General features: G+C 41.8%; 1 protein-coding gene across 1 annotated transcript in view; it reads right to left on the bottom strand.

The window, feature by feature from the left end:
- CACNG8 (calcium voltage-gated channel auxiliary subunit gamma 8) overlaps positions 1-21,292 on the bottom strand; it is a 76,513-nt gene that overhangs the window by 33,564 nt on the left and 21,657 nt on the right. Inside the window, exon 2 of the mRNA XM_088459435.1 lies at positions 10,970-11,534. Coding sequence (XP_088315561.1) covers positions 10,970-11,192 — 223 coding nt within the window. The 5' untranslated portion in view covers positions 11,193-11,534. The remainder of the gene's footprint in view (positions 1-10,969; positions 11,535-21,292) is intronic.

Raw genomic sequence — 21,292 nt, forward strand, 5'->3', positions numbered from 1 at the left:
ATCTCAGTTGCATATACAGTAAATGTCAAGATACAAAATATGAATCTGGCAGGTTTTCCAGAAGATAATTTAATATTGGAGTTTGCATAGTAATACACACAATCCACATGTATCACAGGGGATCATATTAATCATTAACTATGTATGGGGCACCTTGAACCAGCACAAAACATTGATATTGATATGGCAAAATATATTGCAAAAGTGATAATAATCATACAAAATGTGTAAACATATAATTAAAAATGACACCATAGACCTCAAACTATCACAGAATAATTGCATAAATGTCAAATACTTAAATAAGGAATCAACTTTACCAACTCTAACATCCTTCTCCTCTGTATCTGGAGAGGAAGTCATGGTCCTCATCCGGTCCTCCCCCACTTCCTTCCTCCCCCCTTGATCCTATCCCCTCCTGCCTCCTCCGCTTGCTCTCTCTTTCTGCCTGCTCCCATCTTGCCCACCTCATTAACCTCTCCCTCTCATCAGGCACTGTTCCTTCTGCATTCAAGCATGCCCTTGTCTCCCCCATTCTTAAAAAACCTACCCTTGATCCTAACCTTCTTTCTAACTACTGATCCATCTCTCTCCTCCCTTTTGCCTCCAAACTCCTTGAGCGGATTGTCTACAAATGCCTTACTGCTTTTCTTTCCTCCCACTCCCTCCTTGACCCTTTTCAGTCCAGCTTCCGTTCTCTCCACTCCACTGAAACTGCCCTCACGAAAGTCAGCAATGAACTCCTTGCTGCCAAATCCAAGGGCCACTACTCTCTTCTCATTCTCCTTGATCTCTCAACTGCTTTTGACACTGTGGACCACCCTCTCCTGCTGCTTATCCTTCACTCCCTTGGTCTACGTGACACTGCCCTCTCCTGGCTGTCGTCCTACCTCTCTGACCGATCTTTCTCAGTTTCCTCTCATGACTCCTCTTCCCCCCCACAGCCTCTTACAGTAGGTGTTCCCCAAGGTTCTGTTCTTGGACCTCTCCTATTCTCCCTCTATACTTCCTCTCTAGGTGCACTCATCTGCTCTTTTGACCTCCATTATCATCTCTATGCTGATGATACTCAAATCTACCTTTCCTCCCCTGATCTCTCCCCCTCTCTTCTGACTCATATCTCCAACTGTCTTTCTGCTATCTCTTCCTGGATGTCCCAGCGATTTCTTAAACTTAATATGTCTAAGACAGAGCTGATCATCTTCCCACCCTCCAACATAACCTCACTTCCCACTATTTCTTTATCAATTGATGGAGTAACTATCTCATCTAGTCCCAAGGTGCACTGTCTTGGAGTTATCCTGGACTCATCCCTCTCCTTCAAACAACATATCCAGAACCTCTCTCAGTCCTGTCATTTCCATCTCAAAAATATTTTTAAGATCAGGCCCTATCTCACCCAGGATGCTACAAAAACCCTCACTCACTGGTCATCTCCAGATTGGACTACTGTAACCTCCTCCTATCTGGCCTCCCCAAATCCCATCTCTATCCTCTCCAGTCTATCCTTAATGCTGCTGCATGGCTTATCTTCCTCTCCAAATGCTCTACATCTGCCTCACCTCTCCTACAAGCCCTCTACTGGCTCCCCTTCCCTTTTAGAACCCAATTTAAGGTTCTCATGCTTGCTTACAAAGCCCTCACCCAATCTTCCCCCATATACATCTCTGATCTCATCTCCCTTCACTCTCCTCTCTGCTCTCTTTGTTCAACTAATGCACGCTGCCTTTCATGCCAGCTGATTACTTCCTCCCAGTCCCGCCTCCAAGATTTTGCCTGCACTGCTCCCCACCTGTGGAACTCTCTCCCACTCCCCATCAGACTCTCCACCTCTTTGCAATCTTTCAAACAGGCTCTCAAGACCCACAACTTCATCAAAGCCTTCCAGCTATCATTCTAACTCCCTGATACATGCTTCTTCCTTCCCATCTACCCCATCTGTGTCACCCCTGTTTGTCTTCCCCTCTCTTTTAGAATGTAAGCTCTTCCGAGCAGGGCCCTCTACCCTCTTATGGTTCTCCCTACTTTAGTTTCATCTACTTCTTACTCACCACTAGGTCTTGTTTTGTTCTGTAAGTCGCTTGTCTACAACTTGTTTATGTACTGTGTAAGGCACTGCGGAACATTTGTGGCACCATATAAATAAATTATAATAATGATAATAATTAGTAGTGCAGATATTGTGACTCTTGTAACATTGATTACTTGCAGTCATGATATAGTTAAACAAAAGTGGCAGTGTTGAAAAGATACTTTTAAATGTGTGGGTACTACACTACTGATTTCCATGGTTGTATTTGTTGATCAAAATGTGCCTAAAAAATTAACACTAAAATGAAAAATTTAAACAATAGTGAAGGTGTATGAGGGAATTCATTGCCACTAAGTACACACTTAATGGCAATGAACGACGTGTATCCCAGCCGACCCAACGCCCGATATAATGGATATATCGGGCAGCTGTACACACTGCACGATGTATTGGACAATATATTGTTCCGATGCAGATCGGAACGATATATCGTCTATATTGCTCAATGTTTACCCTAATTTGCGTGTTCATGTGCGTCATCAGTGACGTCGTCCCATCTGATGAGCTGCAAAAATTGTCGACATGGACAAAATGTTGACATTAACGTTAGGGTTAGGTTTAGGGATTAGGGTTAGCATTATGGTTAGTATTAGCATTAAGAGTATGGGTTAGGGATAGCGTTAAGGTTAGACATACATAACAAATTAATTGTCACATTGTGACCATGTCGACATTTCATCAGGGTCGACATTGTGAAGGTCAACATGCTGCATGTCTACATGGTGTCTTACATTGAGTGTTGACATGATAACTCATGATGTACCAAATCCATGGACGTAACATCAGCTCTGTCACTATTCTCCCTCAGGCCTCTCTCACCAGTTTTCCCAAACAATTTTAGGACTTTTACTCCAGCTGTTCCAATTAACTCTACATTATATTAACAAAAAGGAACTACTAAAACATTAGTCTTATCTCTGTAATCTTGTAATATAGTCTAGGCTCAGACAAGGTTAGAATGACTTTTAGACTCTTGCACACTTTCATAGACCGATCTGGAATAATTAGTGGTATTGCTGTAGCACTCATAAGACATATACATACAATAAAATAGACAAATGATCAGCAAAAGATCTGTGACAAACAATAAAGGTGTTAAGGAATAACAAGGCCTGGAAATAGTTGTGGTCCATTGTATACGATATTTTACAGTACCATGCCATGAACCTCTGTTGCTATTAATCTCAGAAGTACTGCTCTTCCCCTAGACATTTTGACATCTTACATATCAGATTTCCCCAAACCTGGCAAAGATAATTCCATCTGTCATGATTGCCATCCAATCTCAGAGCTACACACTAACTTAAAACATTCCTTACTATGTTAGAGTATCGTCCAATGTATTATTTGGTTCATTCATTACCGTCCAGACAACAAACAGAACATCACCTGGGTAATAATAATTTTGGAGACAGCCATCACTGAAACCATTACCTTATCCTCTGCTGTTTTATCATGACATGGAATAGGCATATGATTTTCTGTAACTGCCTCATTTATAGGATGTACAAAGCAGATTTGATAAAATGTACTCCTCCCTGGTTGTATTTCTCTTACTTACACTGGCATGTCTATGTATACAGATAACCGAGCAGGGATGCCCACTTCAATGTTATAGTTGCTATCTGGGAAGCTTAGATGACATCTTGGAAAGAATAGGAAGAGTAAGAATCCACTCTGTGCAGAGGATGTTGCGTTATACTATCTAAGCATGTTACTGTACTTGTGTCGCTACAGTTTGTGTTCTACTTTAAAAGTTTTTCACAATGGTGGTTGTGACTTGATATTAAAATGAAAAGATATGGGCTTTATGCGTTAAAATTTCCTCTGAGACTAAATGATAAGGAGACAATATTAAGATTTGACTTGTTTAAGCATTATGCCACAGTGAAATAACAAAGCTCAACTTTCCAAGATTGTAGATGAATAATAGAAATATAATCTCTGTACTGTAGAGCATTTAATGACAGTAAATTACTACTTTAATTGAAATTTCTGTCTGCACCATATTTAAATGGGACACTGTATTCTCTACTCCTGGGATTGAACGACCATTACGTTTGAGTAATTGTAAAATCTCAGTTTGTGTCCTTAAAAGGTACTTATCTCTCTGATACAGTATGACACACTTACTACTGTATGTCTTGATGCATTCTTTCTCATGCTTCCTCCAATATACTGAGTACAGTATGTTTGTCTATTGGTGAATGGTCATCATTTGTTGAGTTAGCAATAGTTCATATATATTTTAATTCATTTTTCAAGCTTAATGCCCTTTCGGCAGTGCCCACTGTTTAAGTCCCAATTCCCTTACCTGTCTTTCCCTTACCTGTTATTCATTTACTTGTGTTAAATTAAAAAAAAACAATAATAAAAATGTAAAAAATAAATTGACATCATTATTTTATGATATTACACTAAGATCATAATTATTTTCATAACAATTTATAAATGTGGGGAATAGTTAAAACTATCTGCGCAAATCCAATGGGGGTTTATGTGATAAGTCGCAGCGTGCAAACAACTAGGTTCCTATGGTTGTGGATGGGAAGTGAAGGTGCCAGGGGGATAGCTAACCAAAATGCCAGATTCACTGGTGTGTCAAACAAAATATGCCTAGAAACACATCAATTATAATTATATGAAGGGTATGTTTCATACAATAAATTTCATATATTAAATATACTTGGTAGAGACTTACATATAACTGGCAAAATATATATCATATGTAATAATAAAAGAAACAGCCAAGAGATAATGAGTCTGACTGGCCTTGGTTGTGGTATAAAAGTCCAGAGACCTGTATATCTTCTAAACTGCTTTGCCTACATGGCTATACAATGCTAGGTATACTGGTACATGGGTCAACTCAGATGGTTGCAGTATTGCATCAGGGTGGACAATAATTATTGCAGATAGTGTCTGTACTGCCTGTGCAACACGAGGTACTTCTGGACAAAATTACACAGGATAGCAAGTGGTTGTGATGATAAGTTCAGGGACCTATTATCCTACACGAAACTGGCCAAATAAGCCAGAAAAGTTGGTTGGTGTTTACCTAGGACGGTGTCAGTCATAATACTGTATGTAGTGCTTTTGTTCCCCTTTTCCCACAGTCGTGGTCCAGATACTAGCTGCGATGGTCCTGTTGCTACTGCATTCACTCTGCCCGGTACCGCTGTGTACTTCCTGGTTGCTGGGTCACACTATGGGATCCACAGGGATCTAACAAAGTCCCTGAATGGTGAAACCGGTTGGAGGAATATTACACACTGCAGAGACCCAAAATGCCAGAAATGGCTGCACAAGGAACCGGTAGTAGCCGCTGAGCGTTCCATAATGCAGTCTAGCATCCAGGAAGTACACAGCAGTGTCAGGTGGAGTGCATGCAGTAGCAGCAGGACCATGACCGCTGCGTCTGGACCGTGATATCCATAACACAACTTAATTTGTAAATATATTTAAAATTAAATCTTTCTTGAGAGATTGTAGGTCCTGCGCAAGTGGTGTAGATGGTACTGCTTGCCACAGGTATGCTGCTGCACTGGGGGATGCCTGACCTCATCCAGTGGGTAAATACAGAGAAACGTGGGGACCAGATGCTGCGCACAACCTATTTCCTGAACTCTGTATATTCTAAATATATTCTAAAGTAGTAGAACCCAAAATGATGAGAGGGTACCAACTAAGAAACAAATGTTGCTTTTACTGATAAAAGTTTCACAATAATAGTCACTACAATTGTAATGCAATATAATATGGTGCCTGTAAACCATTGGTTATACACCAACAGATTAAACAAACAAATAAACACAATGGACAATGCTGCAATATGTCAAAATTGTCAGAAGGAAAAGTAAACAAATATAAACAAAAATAAACAAAATATAGACAAATGTAGACAAAATATAAATAGCAAATGTGCCGATCTATTTGTGAATAGGCACTGGTACTGGTCTCAACCTTAGATGCCGCCAACTGAATAGTCAATATGATAGATGGTTAAAGTATAGTGTTTAGTCAGGGAGATCTAGCGGCGTCCCGCTGATTCCAAAGGGGTACCTCGGTGGTATGCTGTAAGTCCTGTGGATGTCTGTACGTTGCCCGGGTTATTCTCCGTGTAGTGTGGGGGAGGCTGGCTGTGGCGAGCGCCGGGGATCACTCTGCGTCACGGGCGCCCTGAGTGCCGAGATCACGGACACTGTCCCTGTTGCCAGGGGGCAGGTCCGTGCGCATGCACCAGGTGCCGGACAGGGGAGAGGGGTGCCTACGGTCCTGGCTTGCGCAAGCCGGGGGCCGCGGACGACTCTGCACCAGAGGATACTTACCCGGATGCCAAGCTGCTGGTCCCGGCGGTCTTCGTCGGCGGTGATGGCGCGCTTCTGTTGCTCGCTAGTAGATTCAAGTTCCGGTAGTGGTAAGCTGAAACAGTTGGACGGCAAATGTGGTACTGGAGACGATGTTAGATAGGGATTGCAGTGTTCCTCCAACGCGTTTCGACCTGTCAGGTCTTCTTCTGGGAGTTGAATTGTTCTAGTACTGCTGCTTGAGCCTTCAAATACAGCGACAATGTCTGTGATTGGTTCAAATTGTGATTGACAGGAGGGCGGGTCACCTTGGTGATTACATCCTCCTGAGCGTGCTATCTATAATGTGTAGCTGATAGGCTGGATAATAAGGTTCCACATACATAGATGAATAGGTATGATATTGCTTGTATAAATGTATCTACACATATATATATATATGCAAAGTATACATATATATATATATATATATACATACACACAAATAAACGATAAAATAAAGATAAATAAAAATAATAATAAATAAATAAATAAAAATAATAAATAAATAATAAAAAAAAAAAATTAGTTAATTAAATAATTAATGAAGAAAATAAATAAATATAGAAAGAAAATAAATGAAGAAAATAAATAAATTAAGAATAGCTAAACCAAAAATACTGAATAGAGATGAAATTAATAAACGAGTGGAGATATATCCCTAGGTGTCACCTAAGGTGTAATTGATACATAAAGGTGAATAAGAGTTTTCCTTATATTATTGTCTAACGGGATATAGATAGCTCAAACCTAGACCTCAATAGTATATTATCATATTGTATATTGTGTATATGAGAAAGTGAAGCAAAAAGAAGCCAATACTTCTGTAATCATATCCGAGTAGGGGGTATATGGGGTATACGGTCTGCATAATGAATGGAATGGAATAGTAATCTAATTTTTACATATTATGGATTTTACCTCATTGTCACGATTCAGACCTTTAGGATGAAAAGTTTGTAATTTATACATCCATTCTAGTTCCACTCTATTTATGTAGTTATCAAAATTGCCCCCTCTCCAGTTTGGTTCAACTGTCTGTAATGCTATAAAACTCAAATGTTTTGGATTATTATCATGATGATCATTAAAATGTTTGGATAAATTATGGCTGTCCAATCCCTTATTTATGTTTCTGACATGTTCCATAATTCTTACTTTCAGGGGTCTAGTAGTTCTGCCCACATATTGTTTCGGACATGTACATTGTAGAAGATAAATGACATTCTTATGGTTGCATGTTAATGTTTCCTTGATATTGTATGTATCTCCTGTTGAGCAAGATTCAAATGTCGTAGTTGGTTTAGTGCTTGTTGCTCCTGTGCTTCTGCATCCGGAGCATGAATGGCAATGGAAGAAGCCATTTGATGGTGTACATAAAGTGGTCTGTATTGTTTTTTTAGGCGGAATATGGTTCTTTATCAATTTAGACCTCAGGTCTGGTGCCTTCCTATATGTTATTTTGGGTTTATTGGGTATTAATCCTGCCAGCATATCATCCTCTTTGAGTATTCCCCAATGTTTTCTTAGGATCTTTTCTAATTGTCTACTTTGTTGTGAATATTGTGTAATGAATCTGACTTCGTCGTTCGATGTTCCTTCCCGATTTGTGCCTGATACTTTATGAGTCAGTAAATCAGCTCTGTCTCTATCTTGTACTGCCTCTAGTGATTGAAGTATTAGGGTTTGTGGGTACTCTTTTTCTTCAAATTGTTTGGTAAGATCTTCACTCTGTTTCAGAAAATCTACTTGTCTGGAGCAGTTTCTTTTTAGACGTAGGAACTGTCCTTTGGGTATGGCTTTAAGCCAGTTTGGATGGTGCCAGCTTGTTGAAAGAATAAAGCTATTGACATCTACAAGCTTTTTGTGAGTATTGGTGTGTATCTGTCCATCCTGTATGAATATATTGAGATCCAGGAAAACGACGTCAGTCTTAGATTGTTCGAGTTGTTATTAATTTTGATCAGAAAATTCTTAAGGGTGTTTTCATCACCTCTCCATATGAAAAAAACGTCATCTATATATCTCTTCCAAAGCACGAGGCTTGCCCCAAGCTCTTGAGTATGCCAGATGTTATGCTCCTTTTGTCTACATTTGTCTATATTTTGTTTATTTTTGTTTATATTTGTTTACTTTTCCTTCTGACAATTTTGACATATTGCAGCATTGTCCATTGTGTTTATTTGTTTGTTTAATCTGTTGGTGTATAACCAATGGTTTACAGGCACCATATTATATTGCATTACAATTGTAGTGACTATTATATTTAAAATTAAACATAATACAAAATAACCTATTGGAGCCATTGTATTAAACTCATTGTAACTGTACCCTGATAACCAGATCAATACAGACATTTAGAAATATTGAGGCCTGTTAAAAGTATCTAGAAGTCTCTATCCCAGTGAATTTAAGGTTCCACTGTTATAAGGAAGTTTTGGTTTGACAATACAAATAATGGCAACGAGTAGAATTAGGTTATTAGAATGTTTCACTCAGAATCCACTTATAAAAGACAGTTACTTGTAGACAGGACCACAGAGACATCAGGGAGACCCGCGTACTGGGGAAGGAGGTGGGGTGTCGACTGGAGTAGACTATGCCCTAATCTCATTTACATTCCTATGGTGTGAGCCACCATGAACAGGCAGCAGCACACGCTGGTTCGTGTTTTTGGCACTGCGGGGGGACATGGTTATACCAACCCTGAACTCCCGGGTCCCTACAGTGGCCTGGCCAGGGAAATGTGTTCATTCCATAAATGTTTTTCATTGAACTAGTGCTTCTTAAACACAATTTAACCCCCCCTCCAAGAAAAAAACCTTCTAGCTCTTATAAAACAAGCAGAAGAGAAATAATAGGCACTTTGGGCCTGATACTGAATCGGATGCAGCTGTGTCCATGTCTGTGTCTTTTGCAGTAGCCGCATTTGTGACTTTATACAATGCACTACAAAGCTCTTCCATGGTGTACATCCATGCATCCAAATGAGCAAAGACTGAGACGCCCACTGTTAGCATCTGTATGCAATGAACTAGTGCATTTTGCGTCTTTAGATGCACCATTGGTTAGACCATCTAAATTTGCACCAGTCCTATGGCAGGTGCAGATTATTCATCTAAATAACTATCCTATGTGGATAGTTCTGCATCTATGAATGCAACAGGGGCGTTTCTAGAGAGGAGGGGGCCCATGTGCAATCTCCGACACGGACCCCCTCCTCTCTGTCCGGCGGCTGGCAGCACACTGAGCTGTGCGCGGGCAGCGCCGAAGTTCTAGACCCTGGTCACTAGAGTGCGCCCAGAGTTTATAGAGCATGTGCAGGTCACCAGAAAAATTGTGGGAAAATGGGTGCGGTGGGCGCGGTGGCCATTTTCCAGGCATGTTTACAGCACCGGACCCCCGCGCCGATGCGGGACTCTGGAGAGGTAAGTAATACTATGGGTGCATGGTGTGCGGTGCAGGGCCCCCCTGGACCCAGTGGCCCGTGTGCCCTGCACACCCTGCACCCATTATAGATATGCCCCTGGAATGCAACCACTATCAATAACACGCCACTACCATAAGACACAACATTCCCATGGTGTTTAACCACCCCCCTGTTATCTCCCAGTCACCATCTTGGAACACACCTTACATATCTGCTACTGTGTGTCCAAATCTGTACTGAATCTTGAACATACAAAATCAGGACAAATGTGCGGTGTAACTCAGATGCATGCGCAAATGAAAAACATTGCTCCACTGCGTCTAACATCGCCACCAAATAATGGTGCGTACACACGGTGCGATTTTTATAAATGATATTAACAATATCGTTAAACGATAAATCATTCATATCGTTCATTTTTATGCAGCAAACGACCAAACGACCAACGATGCGCATTCCCGCATGGGCGATAACGATATCTATGGTCGACCGTACATGCAGGCTAAATTGGACGATTTCATCAAGAATTGCCTGTTCAGAAATGTGGCAGGATGAAAGATATCTATCATAGATATCTATCACTGTGTACACCCAATATCGTTTGTCCTGCACTACAGAAAAGTTAAAGGGAAATCGTTCAGTAATATCGTTGGTTGTGCAGATCGTACCATGTGTATGCAGCTTAATACTCAGAATCAGGCCCCATATGTGGATCAAATACTACAAATCTGTAAGAGAATTCCTAATCTTCTGGTTTATATAAAAGGCAAACATCCCATTCATTGCAGTTGAGAAATAGGCTATATTTAAATATATATTTTTACAGAAAATTGTGTTCCAATATTACTGAGTGCCAAAGATGCAGCTGTTTAGTGCAAACCTCACTTGAAACGAGAGGGACATTCATAAGTATAGATGTACTGTAGCTGGTATACTTAATGAGCACTATAAGCTGAGAGGCACATGAACAAATATAACATGTCATCTATGCCTAAAATGTTCCAGATTTTGGGAGAACATCTTGAGTTTATAACATTTTCCTAAAGAAACTATAAAAACAAACACATAAAAATCACGAAGATAAAATCTAAACAATATTACCTTCCAAACAACAAATTCTCCAGAGGCCAGAATGTGTCAGCCCGCCAGGGTCTTTCTTATCTTTCTGAGGGGTTTCCTCACTTGATATATTAGTCGTGTTGCAAATGAAGGCCCTGGCATAGAGCCAGTAATCTGTTCCTATTGCGATTGTCATGAGCCCGAATGCAGCAAATGCTCCCACCGTGGTCATAAGAATCTGAACCCCTTTTTCACACCACACCATTCTGCCTTCATTCCACCTCTTCCACGACTCCAGGGTGACAGGTTGGGGGGTTTTCTAATTCACAGTAAAAAAAATGACTGTTGAGTAGAAGAAGCCTGGTGTCTTCTTCTATGGTTGGCGTTGTGCTCTTTGGTTGCTACGACCTTCTCCTGGCCTTCTTTCTTCCTTTGGCCTTTGATGTCAGCAGTAGCTCAAGTGCTTTTGCCAGAGGACGATGGAAGCCACTGAATCGATCAGGACTATCTTTCCAACAAGCCTCAAGTTGTGTTCCATTGACTGTCTAGGCTCAGTTCCGTATGTCCAGTGTCAATTGTTAAGGGATTCTTTTAGCATCACAAGGACCTGTGTAAGACATAAGAGACAAGTATGATATTGTTTGTATGGTCAGTACGCCATGTAGAATAGATACATATTTTACTCTTTAATGTACGGAGAGAAGCCTACTTTAGTTTACACATATAGCAACCATATTTGTACTGCAGTATTTCTAGGGCAGAAGAAAATCTCGTATTTAATAAAAAATATTTATGATGCTAAAACATAAAATATGTGTAGCTATAAAAAAGCTGAATTTAGCAATTTGGCTTCAAATGCTGTCTGTACAGTTTTATAGTTTCCAATATATTACATAGAATAACTTAATAAATATTGCTAAGAATGAAATAAAGAGTCATGAGTAAATCCCAGTGAAGAGTTTAGAAGCAGAACGACGTGTTCTGGGAGGATATATGCTGTTCCGATTACAGAGAATACATTTGACAAGGGAAAATCATGGCTGCTCAAACAAGAGTAACAAATAGATGAATAGGCTGACGGTGCATGTCGCAGTTTGCATCCAAATTGCTGCTTTACTGTCCAGTACTAATTAGTAAGGTACATTGGATTTTCAGTAAAATGAAACCAGCATAACCTAACTTTCATTAGTCTTTTAAACTTGTATTTTCAAACACACTTAATTAATACTTACTGTAAATTAAAACTGCACACTTGATGCTCAGTATACTTAATATGTATATGAGGAACTTGTGGGTGTATGCCACTAGGAAATGCTTTGTCTGAAATTCTCCTAGATAAATTCTGCTGGTAGGTTGACTGTATGTGCTATATGGAAGCAAGCACCAATCTGCCAATGGGACAGCTGGCAAGATAGCAAACCATGCTGAATGCAGTGTCTGTATAAGGGCCCAGTAAAAGTGATGATGGATCTATTACACCTGGGGACAGATTTGGAGTAGTATGCAAGTCAGCCACAGATGCATCCCCATTATGTGCTCTAAAATATATGCTGACTTTCGTCTGCATTCAGAGTTGGCCACATCTATATGACAGCAGTCACAGCACCACACTCAAGTACTATTCCACATTCACAAAACTTCGGAGGCACTATTCTTTACTTGCAATGTTACAGGGGAAGTAGTCCATATCTACAAAACTACAGGGGTACTGTTATATATTTACTATACTGCAGATGCTCTGTTCTTTATTTACAGTACAATACAAAAGGGGCACTATTCTATATTCACTATACTTCAGGATAGTATTATTACAGTTACACTGCTATGGGGTCACTATTTAATGTTTATGTTAGCATAGGAGTAACACTTTTAGTGCATATTCTTTGGGCACTATGGGTGCAATTATGTACTGGTGCACATCTGCATGCTGGCACATGTATACAAGTGCCACAAGAGCACACATTGTATGTAGAGAGTAGTACAGGCGGGCCACGTGCTACACAGACGATTTATCTTGGTGCCGTGATCATTTTTTGTTCAATGTTGAGTAGCACTGGTGTTGCAGGAATCTGAAGGGTTTTGCATGCCGTGGTGTAGAGGTGTGCAACCTGTTACACATTGGATGCAGGTTAACTCCTGCAGTTTGAATTTGAAATCCTCATTCATTGTGTTTTCGAACTACATACAAAACTGTCCCTTAGTAAATCTCCTGCTCACAGTACACAAACTTTAATCTTAAGCCCCACCAGTAAACAATAATCAATAAATCAATTTCCATGTGCAAATGCAGCAAGCCAGCAGGCTCACAGCACTTCAATGCACAAACTTTCTATAGCCAATCACAGCAGTACTACTGTACCTGCTTTAGACATTCTATTTTCTAATGAAGGCTATAGCTTAATTGGGTCCACCAAAATGTTGTGTAGTATGCTTAGAACATCCTAGCTACGAGCATTCATGGAGAAAGTAAGTGGGAGGAAGGGTCAGATGTGGGGAGTGAAAATGACCAGCTAAACACTGTAAATATATTCATTATTCTAGAGGCATATATAATGTTGGTTATTCAGCTAGTTTTCTGCAATGGTTGGAATGTAATAATATGATTTGGGTTTGTGGGATATTAATTTAAGGGTCAGTTTAATGATGACCACCGGGGTGAATGTAAATTTAACAAGTGGTGCAAGTTCTGCGGCCAATACCAATCCCTACCCTATTAATGCAGGTATGTGTACAGTACTTGTGTTTATTAGCCCTCAATGAGAGCATTAGTAGATGAATGCAACATTAATCTAATATTGTAGTTCTGCTCAACCACGTCTTAAACTCTATTAATTGAGAGATTTATGAATGTTTTTGTAATGACTTCTGTTTCTGAATTAAGTTCACTTGAAAATGTAAAAATAATGATTTAATTTACAAGTTAAAATTGCTAAATAAATGTATAATTCTACCATGGTCTGAGTTTAATCTTTTTTGGTTTTAACTGCTAAAATGAAGGTTAAATCCATTATAATTCATTTTTAAAGGTTCATCTATCAATAATGGAGTTGATAAAGTAATATATTCAGTGTAATACTAATCCATTGATGATGTAACTCATTGTCATGTCCTGGGGCTCTTACTATGTGGAATTTTAGATCAGCTTTTAGGAAGGTTTTTTTCAAGGGTCTCCGTAATATCTGATCTAAAGAATCCTGAATAGCATATGAACCTATTGACTACCATTAAAAAGATTTATTTTGTAACATTAGTTCTTGTTTGTCAGAAGATAACATTTGCTGCGGTTATATTGAATTAATGATTTACTTCATTCTTCTGGGTAAAAATATTAAGCAGCATTTTTCAAAGCGCTAAAGCCCACAAATTACGCTGATGTCCACAAATCACAGACATTACATTCAGGGCCTCCATCAGGGGGACTGCCTGGACTGGGTTCCTGGGCGCGGACAGAGAGGGATCACACTGATGATGATGATGACTTGTGGCACACTGTGCAGATATACGCTTATGAGTAATTTACGTCCCTTTTTGCTAGTAACTCATCAGTCCTTCAGTCACTTATCACAAACAGCAATATTTTCGGTCATACCCCTACTTTGCATCTTTTACACTTTCTACATACTGATGCTGGAAAAATTGCACGTTTTATGCTTTCATGCAGGGGTTAAAGTGGGCCGGAATGGGGCGGAACTGCGTTCCGTCACTTCTATTTGGAGACGGAACCAGTTCCGCCTCCTCCGATCCACCTTAGCCCGGCGCCGCAGGGAGGTTCCATTTGCTGAAATTATGTTACCAGCCGGCGCCCGGCTCCCTCCCCGCAGCGCCAGACGGAGGCTGGAACTTACTCTTGAGCTCCGGCTTCCAGCTCCCCCCACAGGCACTATGTAAAGCGAAGTCATGATGTCTCTCCCATAGTTCAGCTGAGCAGCCAGGCGGACCGGAGGCAGCAGACACAGGAGCGGGGTTTAAGGTAAGTATTGTTTTTTTTGTGTAAGCGGCTTCATATTGGGGGCATAACTTCTAGGGGCACTACTACTGGGGGCATTTACTCAGGGACATGACTACTGGGGGCATTACTACAGGTGGAATTAGTATTGGTGCTATTACAGGGGGTACTACTACAGGGGGCACTAATACTTGGGGCATTATTTCTACAGGGGGCATTACTACAGGGGGCACCACTCCTGGGGGCACTGCATAAGGGGCATCACTACAGGGGGCACTGAATAAGCGGCACCACTACTGGGGTCACTGAATAAGGGACACTACCACTGTGGGCACTGCATAAGGGGCACTACCACTACTGGGGGAACTGCATAAGGGGCACCACTACTGGGGGCACCACTACTGGGGTCACTGCATAAAGGCCACTACCACAACTGTGGGCACTGCATAAGGGGCACTACCACTACTGGGGGCACTGCATAAGGGGCACTACCACCAATGTGGGCACTGCATAAGGGGCACTACCACTACCGGGGAACTGCATAAGGTGTACCACTACTGGGGGCACCGCATAAGGAGCACCACTACTGGGGTCACTGCATAAGGGGTACTAATACTAGTGTGGGCACTGCATAAGGGGCATTACCACTGTGGGCACTGCATAAGGGGCACTACCACTACCGGGGAAACTGTATAAGGGGCACCACTACTGGGGTCACGGTCACTGCATAAGGGCACTACCATTACTGTGGGCACTGAATAAGGAGCACTACCACTACTGTGGCACTGCAAAAGGGGCACCAATACAATGGACCTTGCATAAGGGGCACTACTGCTGTGGGCAATGTATAAAGGGTACTGCTACTGTCGGCATTATGTGTATTAGGGGCACTACTACTGTGGGCATTGTGTATAAGGGACACATATGTGGGCATTGTGTAAAAGTGGCACTGCTGTGTGTCATACATGAATAAGGGACACTACTTTGTGGTGTAATATAAATCAAGATTGTGCTACTGTGTGGAATAATTTGAATTGGGAATACTATTGTGTGACCACGCCCTTTCTTTTAAGACCACCCTCAAACACCAGCAGTATGTCAATCAGCTTTGGGGCACTGCAATCGACACTGTAAGACCAGATCTGCACATGTGCATTGCGGCTCCTGCGCACTCCTGGGCACTCCTGCAAACATTGGAGATGTACATAAATAGCAAATTTATGTAAATCTATGAATTAGGCTATTATTAGGCTATTATTAGTTAAAGCAGTCTATAATAAAGCAGTCTATAATAAAGCTGTCTATAATACAGTAAATGTTACACACAATTCCTACCATAGTATATACCGTATATATATATATATATATATATATATATATATACATATATATATATATACACACACAAACCCCTTCACTTTGAAGGTCGTCTTGACCAGAGCAATTTCACACATTGTAAGCTTTCTTGTTTAAAGATTAAAATGTCTAAATATTGGCACAGGTTCCAGTAGATACTTCAACAGAATCAATGCGTAAATGATGAGAATTCAGTCCTCAATAAGATCATTTAACTCCCTATGGTATTAAATTATGCAGATTTTTTATGTTAACAGTAACTTTTTAAATGAATTGCTGAAGTGTGCCAGCTAGCTTTTTTATAAGTCACCTTTCGTGAAATGAGGAAATATTAATTTAGTAGTGTTAATGTTTTTAATGCATTTTGTTAACTATATGTAGGTTGAGGAACAGAAACAATGTAATCAAATTTAATAAATGATCAAATATTCCTTATTTTTTGGCAATATTCCAAAAATAGTTCAACCATCGTACAATATTTTAGTAAGTTAAAGGCCATACACTTGCGGCAAGCCTCAAATGTGATTTCAAGGTCACTTTCAAGATGGTGATGACTCACAATGAACACCATTGAGACTCAGAAATAATAAGAGCCAGTGTCTCATTTAAAAGCAGGGCCCATCACCTTCTGTTACTGTGTATTTAAACAGTGTATTTAAGTTTACCTTCAATACAATTTGAAATAATGAAGGATTGGGGGTAAATTTACTAAAGTGAGTTTTTAGAAGTGGAGATGTTGCTCATAGCAACCAATCATATTCTAGCTATTATCTTCTAGAAGATGTTAGTTAAATGTTAAGTAGAATCTGATTGGTTGCTATGGGCAACATCTCCACTTCTAAAAACTTTCACTTTAGTAAATATACCCTTTGATGTGGGTTTACAAACTGCGCAACCAAACAATATACTTTGAACTGATAGTAGAATGTATATTATCCCGTAGGGTATATCATTACCCTTTTTTATACTGGGCCACCATATTCTGAGGGATGTTAAGTCATGATGATAAATGTAAATGCACTGAAACAGAAGGTTATGGGACCCTCCTTTTTTATGTCTTAAAGGGAAGTCCAAGGGGCAAGTGCAGGGGCCAATGCAATTTGTGTCATCATGGCTCCCTCAAAACTTTACCCCCATTTGTTATAAAGGGAAGCAATCGGGAAGCCGACTGCCTATATACCGGCAGCCGGCTTCCCGACTGTCTTATCCCGGCATGGGTGAAATGCCGGGCGTCTAGATGTAGACGCCCGCATTTCCCCGATGCCGGGAGACCGGCACCAGGCATCACAATCGTAGTGATGCCGGGCGCCGCGAGCGGACAGCTGAGGGGGGGGTTAGGTTTAGGGCTCCCGGGGGGACTTAGGGTTAGGTACCCCCCCGGGAGGGTTAGGGTTAGGCTATGGGGAGGGAGAGTTAGGGTTAGGCACCCCCGGGGGGGACTTAGGGTTAGGCACCCCCCCCCGAGGTACTTAGGTTTAGGTAGCAGGGAAGGGGGTGGTTAGGGTTAGGCACTTAGAGGGGGATTAGAGTTAGGCACTTAGGGGGGAAGTTAGGGTTAGGCACCCCTAAGGAGGGTTAGGGTTAGGGGGGTTAGGTTAGTGGATACTTACCTATCCACGATCGGGATTTCCAGCGCTGTCGGGCTTCCGCTGCGACGCACTCTGCTCCTGTCGGGCTGCCGCATGGCCGGCGGTATTTCATACCCATTCCATTATAAATGTTTGTTTCAGTAAAGCAAGTACTATCCCAGTGCTTGACACAATCTAGAGAGATTATTTTACATTAAATATCTACAATACTCTTACTACTTCACAGCACAGATTTTTTTATTCTTATTTATTATTTATCATGAGTCATGAAAAAGTGTATTGTAGCATTTTTAACAGCACTGCCAGGCATCAGTTTGTTCCAGGGGCAGAACTAGCGGCGGTGCAGCCGGTGCCTTGCACCGGGGCCCGCTGTGGTGCAGGGGCCCATGGCCGCCTGCATCCGACAGCGCTGCTGCCTGCCGACCTGGTCCCCATTACCAAAATGTTTGGAGCTGGAGCGGGCCCACTTCATAATAAGGGGTCGGGCTGCTGGAGTAAGAAGATCGAGAGGAGCCGCGGAACAAGAAGAGCAGAAATGGAAGAAATAAGGCAAGTGGCGGTGGTATGGAGGGGGGGAGGGTGAAAGAGGCTGATACATGCTGGCGCTGGGGGGGGACAGGCTGACACACACGCTGGCGATGGGGGGGGATGAAGAGGCTGACACACGCTGGCGCTGGGGGGGGACAGGCTGGCGCTGGGGGGGGATGAAGAGGCTGACACACGCTGGGGGGGACAGGCTGACACACACGCTTGTGCTGGGGGGAGATGAAGAGGCTGACACACACGCTGGCGCTGGGGGGAAAGAGGCGGACACACATGCTGGGGGGGAAAGAGGCCGACACACACTGGGGCGGGGGGGGAAAGAGGCTGACACACACTGGGGCTGGGGGGGAGAACGAGGAAGACACGCTCGGGCTGGACAGACTGAATTTACTGACTGGGGGGCAGTGAGGGGTGGTGAGAAAACAAGGCTGGGCAGCAGGACAGACACTGTATTTAATTACTGGGGAGGGGTGGTGAAAAATGTTGGGGTGCCAGGAATGGGTGGGGTGGGGAATTTGGTGGGATGGGGGGGATCCCAAAGCATATTCTTGCACCTGGGCCCACCACTCTCTAGTTCCGCCACTGGTTTGATCCGTTTATGTAGAATGAAATATCACCTTCTTGTGGCTCTGTTCATATCCTTGATAAGAATCAGCTTTCAGACTTACCACCTATGCACTCAGTGACTTATCTGTCTACAAAGCAGGTTCTCCTTCAGATCTTGTACTAGCTTTTTCATGAAAAGTTGGCTCATTTTGGCAATGATGAGAGATAAGTGAATTTTTAAAAACTGTTCTGTAAAACATTTGCATGTTTTGCATTTTGTCCCCAGAGTCCTACCCCATTATGACCACTGTACAGTATCTCTAGACCAGACATGCACAATCTGGGGTCCGGAGGCCACATATGGCCTGTACGTTTATTTTGCACAGCCCTCTGGAAAAAGCCCACCTGTCGCCAAAACGGAGCCACCATCCTAGGAGAGGATTATTTTTTGGATTATTTTTTTATTCCAAATAATAATTATTAACACTATTTATTTTGAGCACTTTGCACCGGGTAGTGGAGACAGTAAACATCAGGGGTGGGCTCTCACTCATTGAGGGAGGCCCCGGCAGTGACATGCCTGTGACAGGCAGCTGATGCAGTAAATCAGATATGCTGTCATGCTGCCTGTCCTTGTGATGCGGAGCTCTGAGTCTTAATCTCGGAAATTGTAATCATTATATTGCAAGTCTGCTCATTCCCGCTCACGATGCATTAACACCTTGATGGACAGACTGTCCTGCAACTTCTGGCTAAAGTAAGGATCTTTTTGTTAGATTCTAAAAAAATAGGTTTGCAGTGTTGCAAGCTGCATTCCCAGGTCAAAGTTTCCGAAGTTATTCTGCAGGAAAGGTGCAAAATAAAAGATACCAAAAATGTTGCCTATATCTTATGTTTTATCTGTACTAAGGGCCTGATTCAGAGATGGACGGAATTGCAGAGATGCACACAAGCAGCTTTGAAATTCTGTCCATCTTAATTCAAATACAGAAGGAGGTGTCAGGTACCTTTGTGCTGCATTGCGCGCACCATCGCAACCATCGCAACCGATGGTCGCAATGGTGGCTCTTTTGGTCAGGCTGCGGGAGCTGAAGCTTCCCACAGCCTGACTGGGTGTTGGTCACTTCAAAGGCCTGGAATCTGCATCCGCCGACACAGACCCTGGCCTCTTCCCTCCCGGAATATGGAGATGATGCCCCCGTTTCTGGAAAAGGTGACCAGCTATTCCCCCGCTCTGCTCCCCAAGCGCTGTAGCATGTCAATCATGATGTGGCTTGGGGGCGGTCTGTGAGTGTAATCGCTGGACCCGTTCACCACATGTGCAGAGTGGGTCCTGTGCAGACGCAGACCCCTAACCATTGGAGGTTTACGTTCATCATCGGAGGTTAGGGTTAGGCTGCAGGGGGAAGGTGAGGTTAAGGTTAGGCACTAGGAGGAGGTAGGGGTATATACTAACAAACTAAAACAGAACTTCTAATAATATATCCTACAACAGTGAAATGTTAAATGAGCCAATAAATCATTATAAAAGAGTATGAATAATAATACAATATAATACAGTATGAATATATTCAATATAACATGAAACTGACTTGTAGCTGCGGAAATATACTGTACTTCTAAACATGGTATTTGTATTCCAAATGCAAAATTCAGTTTTGTATTCTGCTCAGTTTATATTCTATTTTCAATTCAGTTATAATAGTTCAAGTAATAACAACTCATCAGTTGTAATTAGAAACAATTGCGATTGTAATTAGAACAATGTAACACATGATGAACAATGTAACAGTTGTGACTAGAAACAAATTTAACACAACCTCTAATGAAAATCTATTCCCCAAAATTACAAATGTTGAGGATTCATGTCTGTACAGCACGCATATGACCATGACTGTGCTACTCAATGCATATATATGCTACCATTTACATCCCACACAATGATCACGTTCCATTACAGCCTACACTATACTGCACTCTATCACCGACATCCCACGCAGTCCTAATACCTTCACTATGCTGCAAGCAAGGGGAGTTTCCATATATGTTCTTCCGAATAAAACTTCACATTTATAGTAGACTGTATATAGTACATCGATATATACAGTAAATATATATTTACAGCACGCAGTACTCATGCAGCGTATGCAATCACAGCATCTAATTTATGCAACCCCATGCAACAGCGTTCAAACGGACAGGCAGGTCTGTGTTTCTCCGACCACTCCTCCGTCACCACCCCAAAACGCTCACGGCCTGTCACCCGCTCTGCGATGGATTCCCTCTGTGCGTACGTGATCACATTGCGATCGCAGCGCACTTGCAGTGCGGCTTATCTACATGCGCAATGGCTAACAATCGCTCGATCTGCGTATTTAGTTGCAT

This window comes from Taudactylus pleione, unplaced genomic scaffold (assembly GCF_031769625.1).
Source record: "Taudactylus pleione unplaced genomic scaffold, aTauple2 ptg000041l, whole genome shotgun sequence".
NCBI lineage: Eukaryota > Metazoa > Chordata > Amphibia > Anura > Myobatrachidae > Taudactylus > Taudactylus pleione.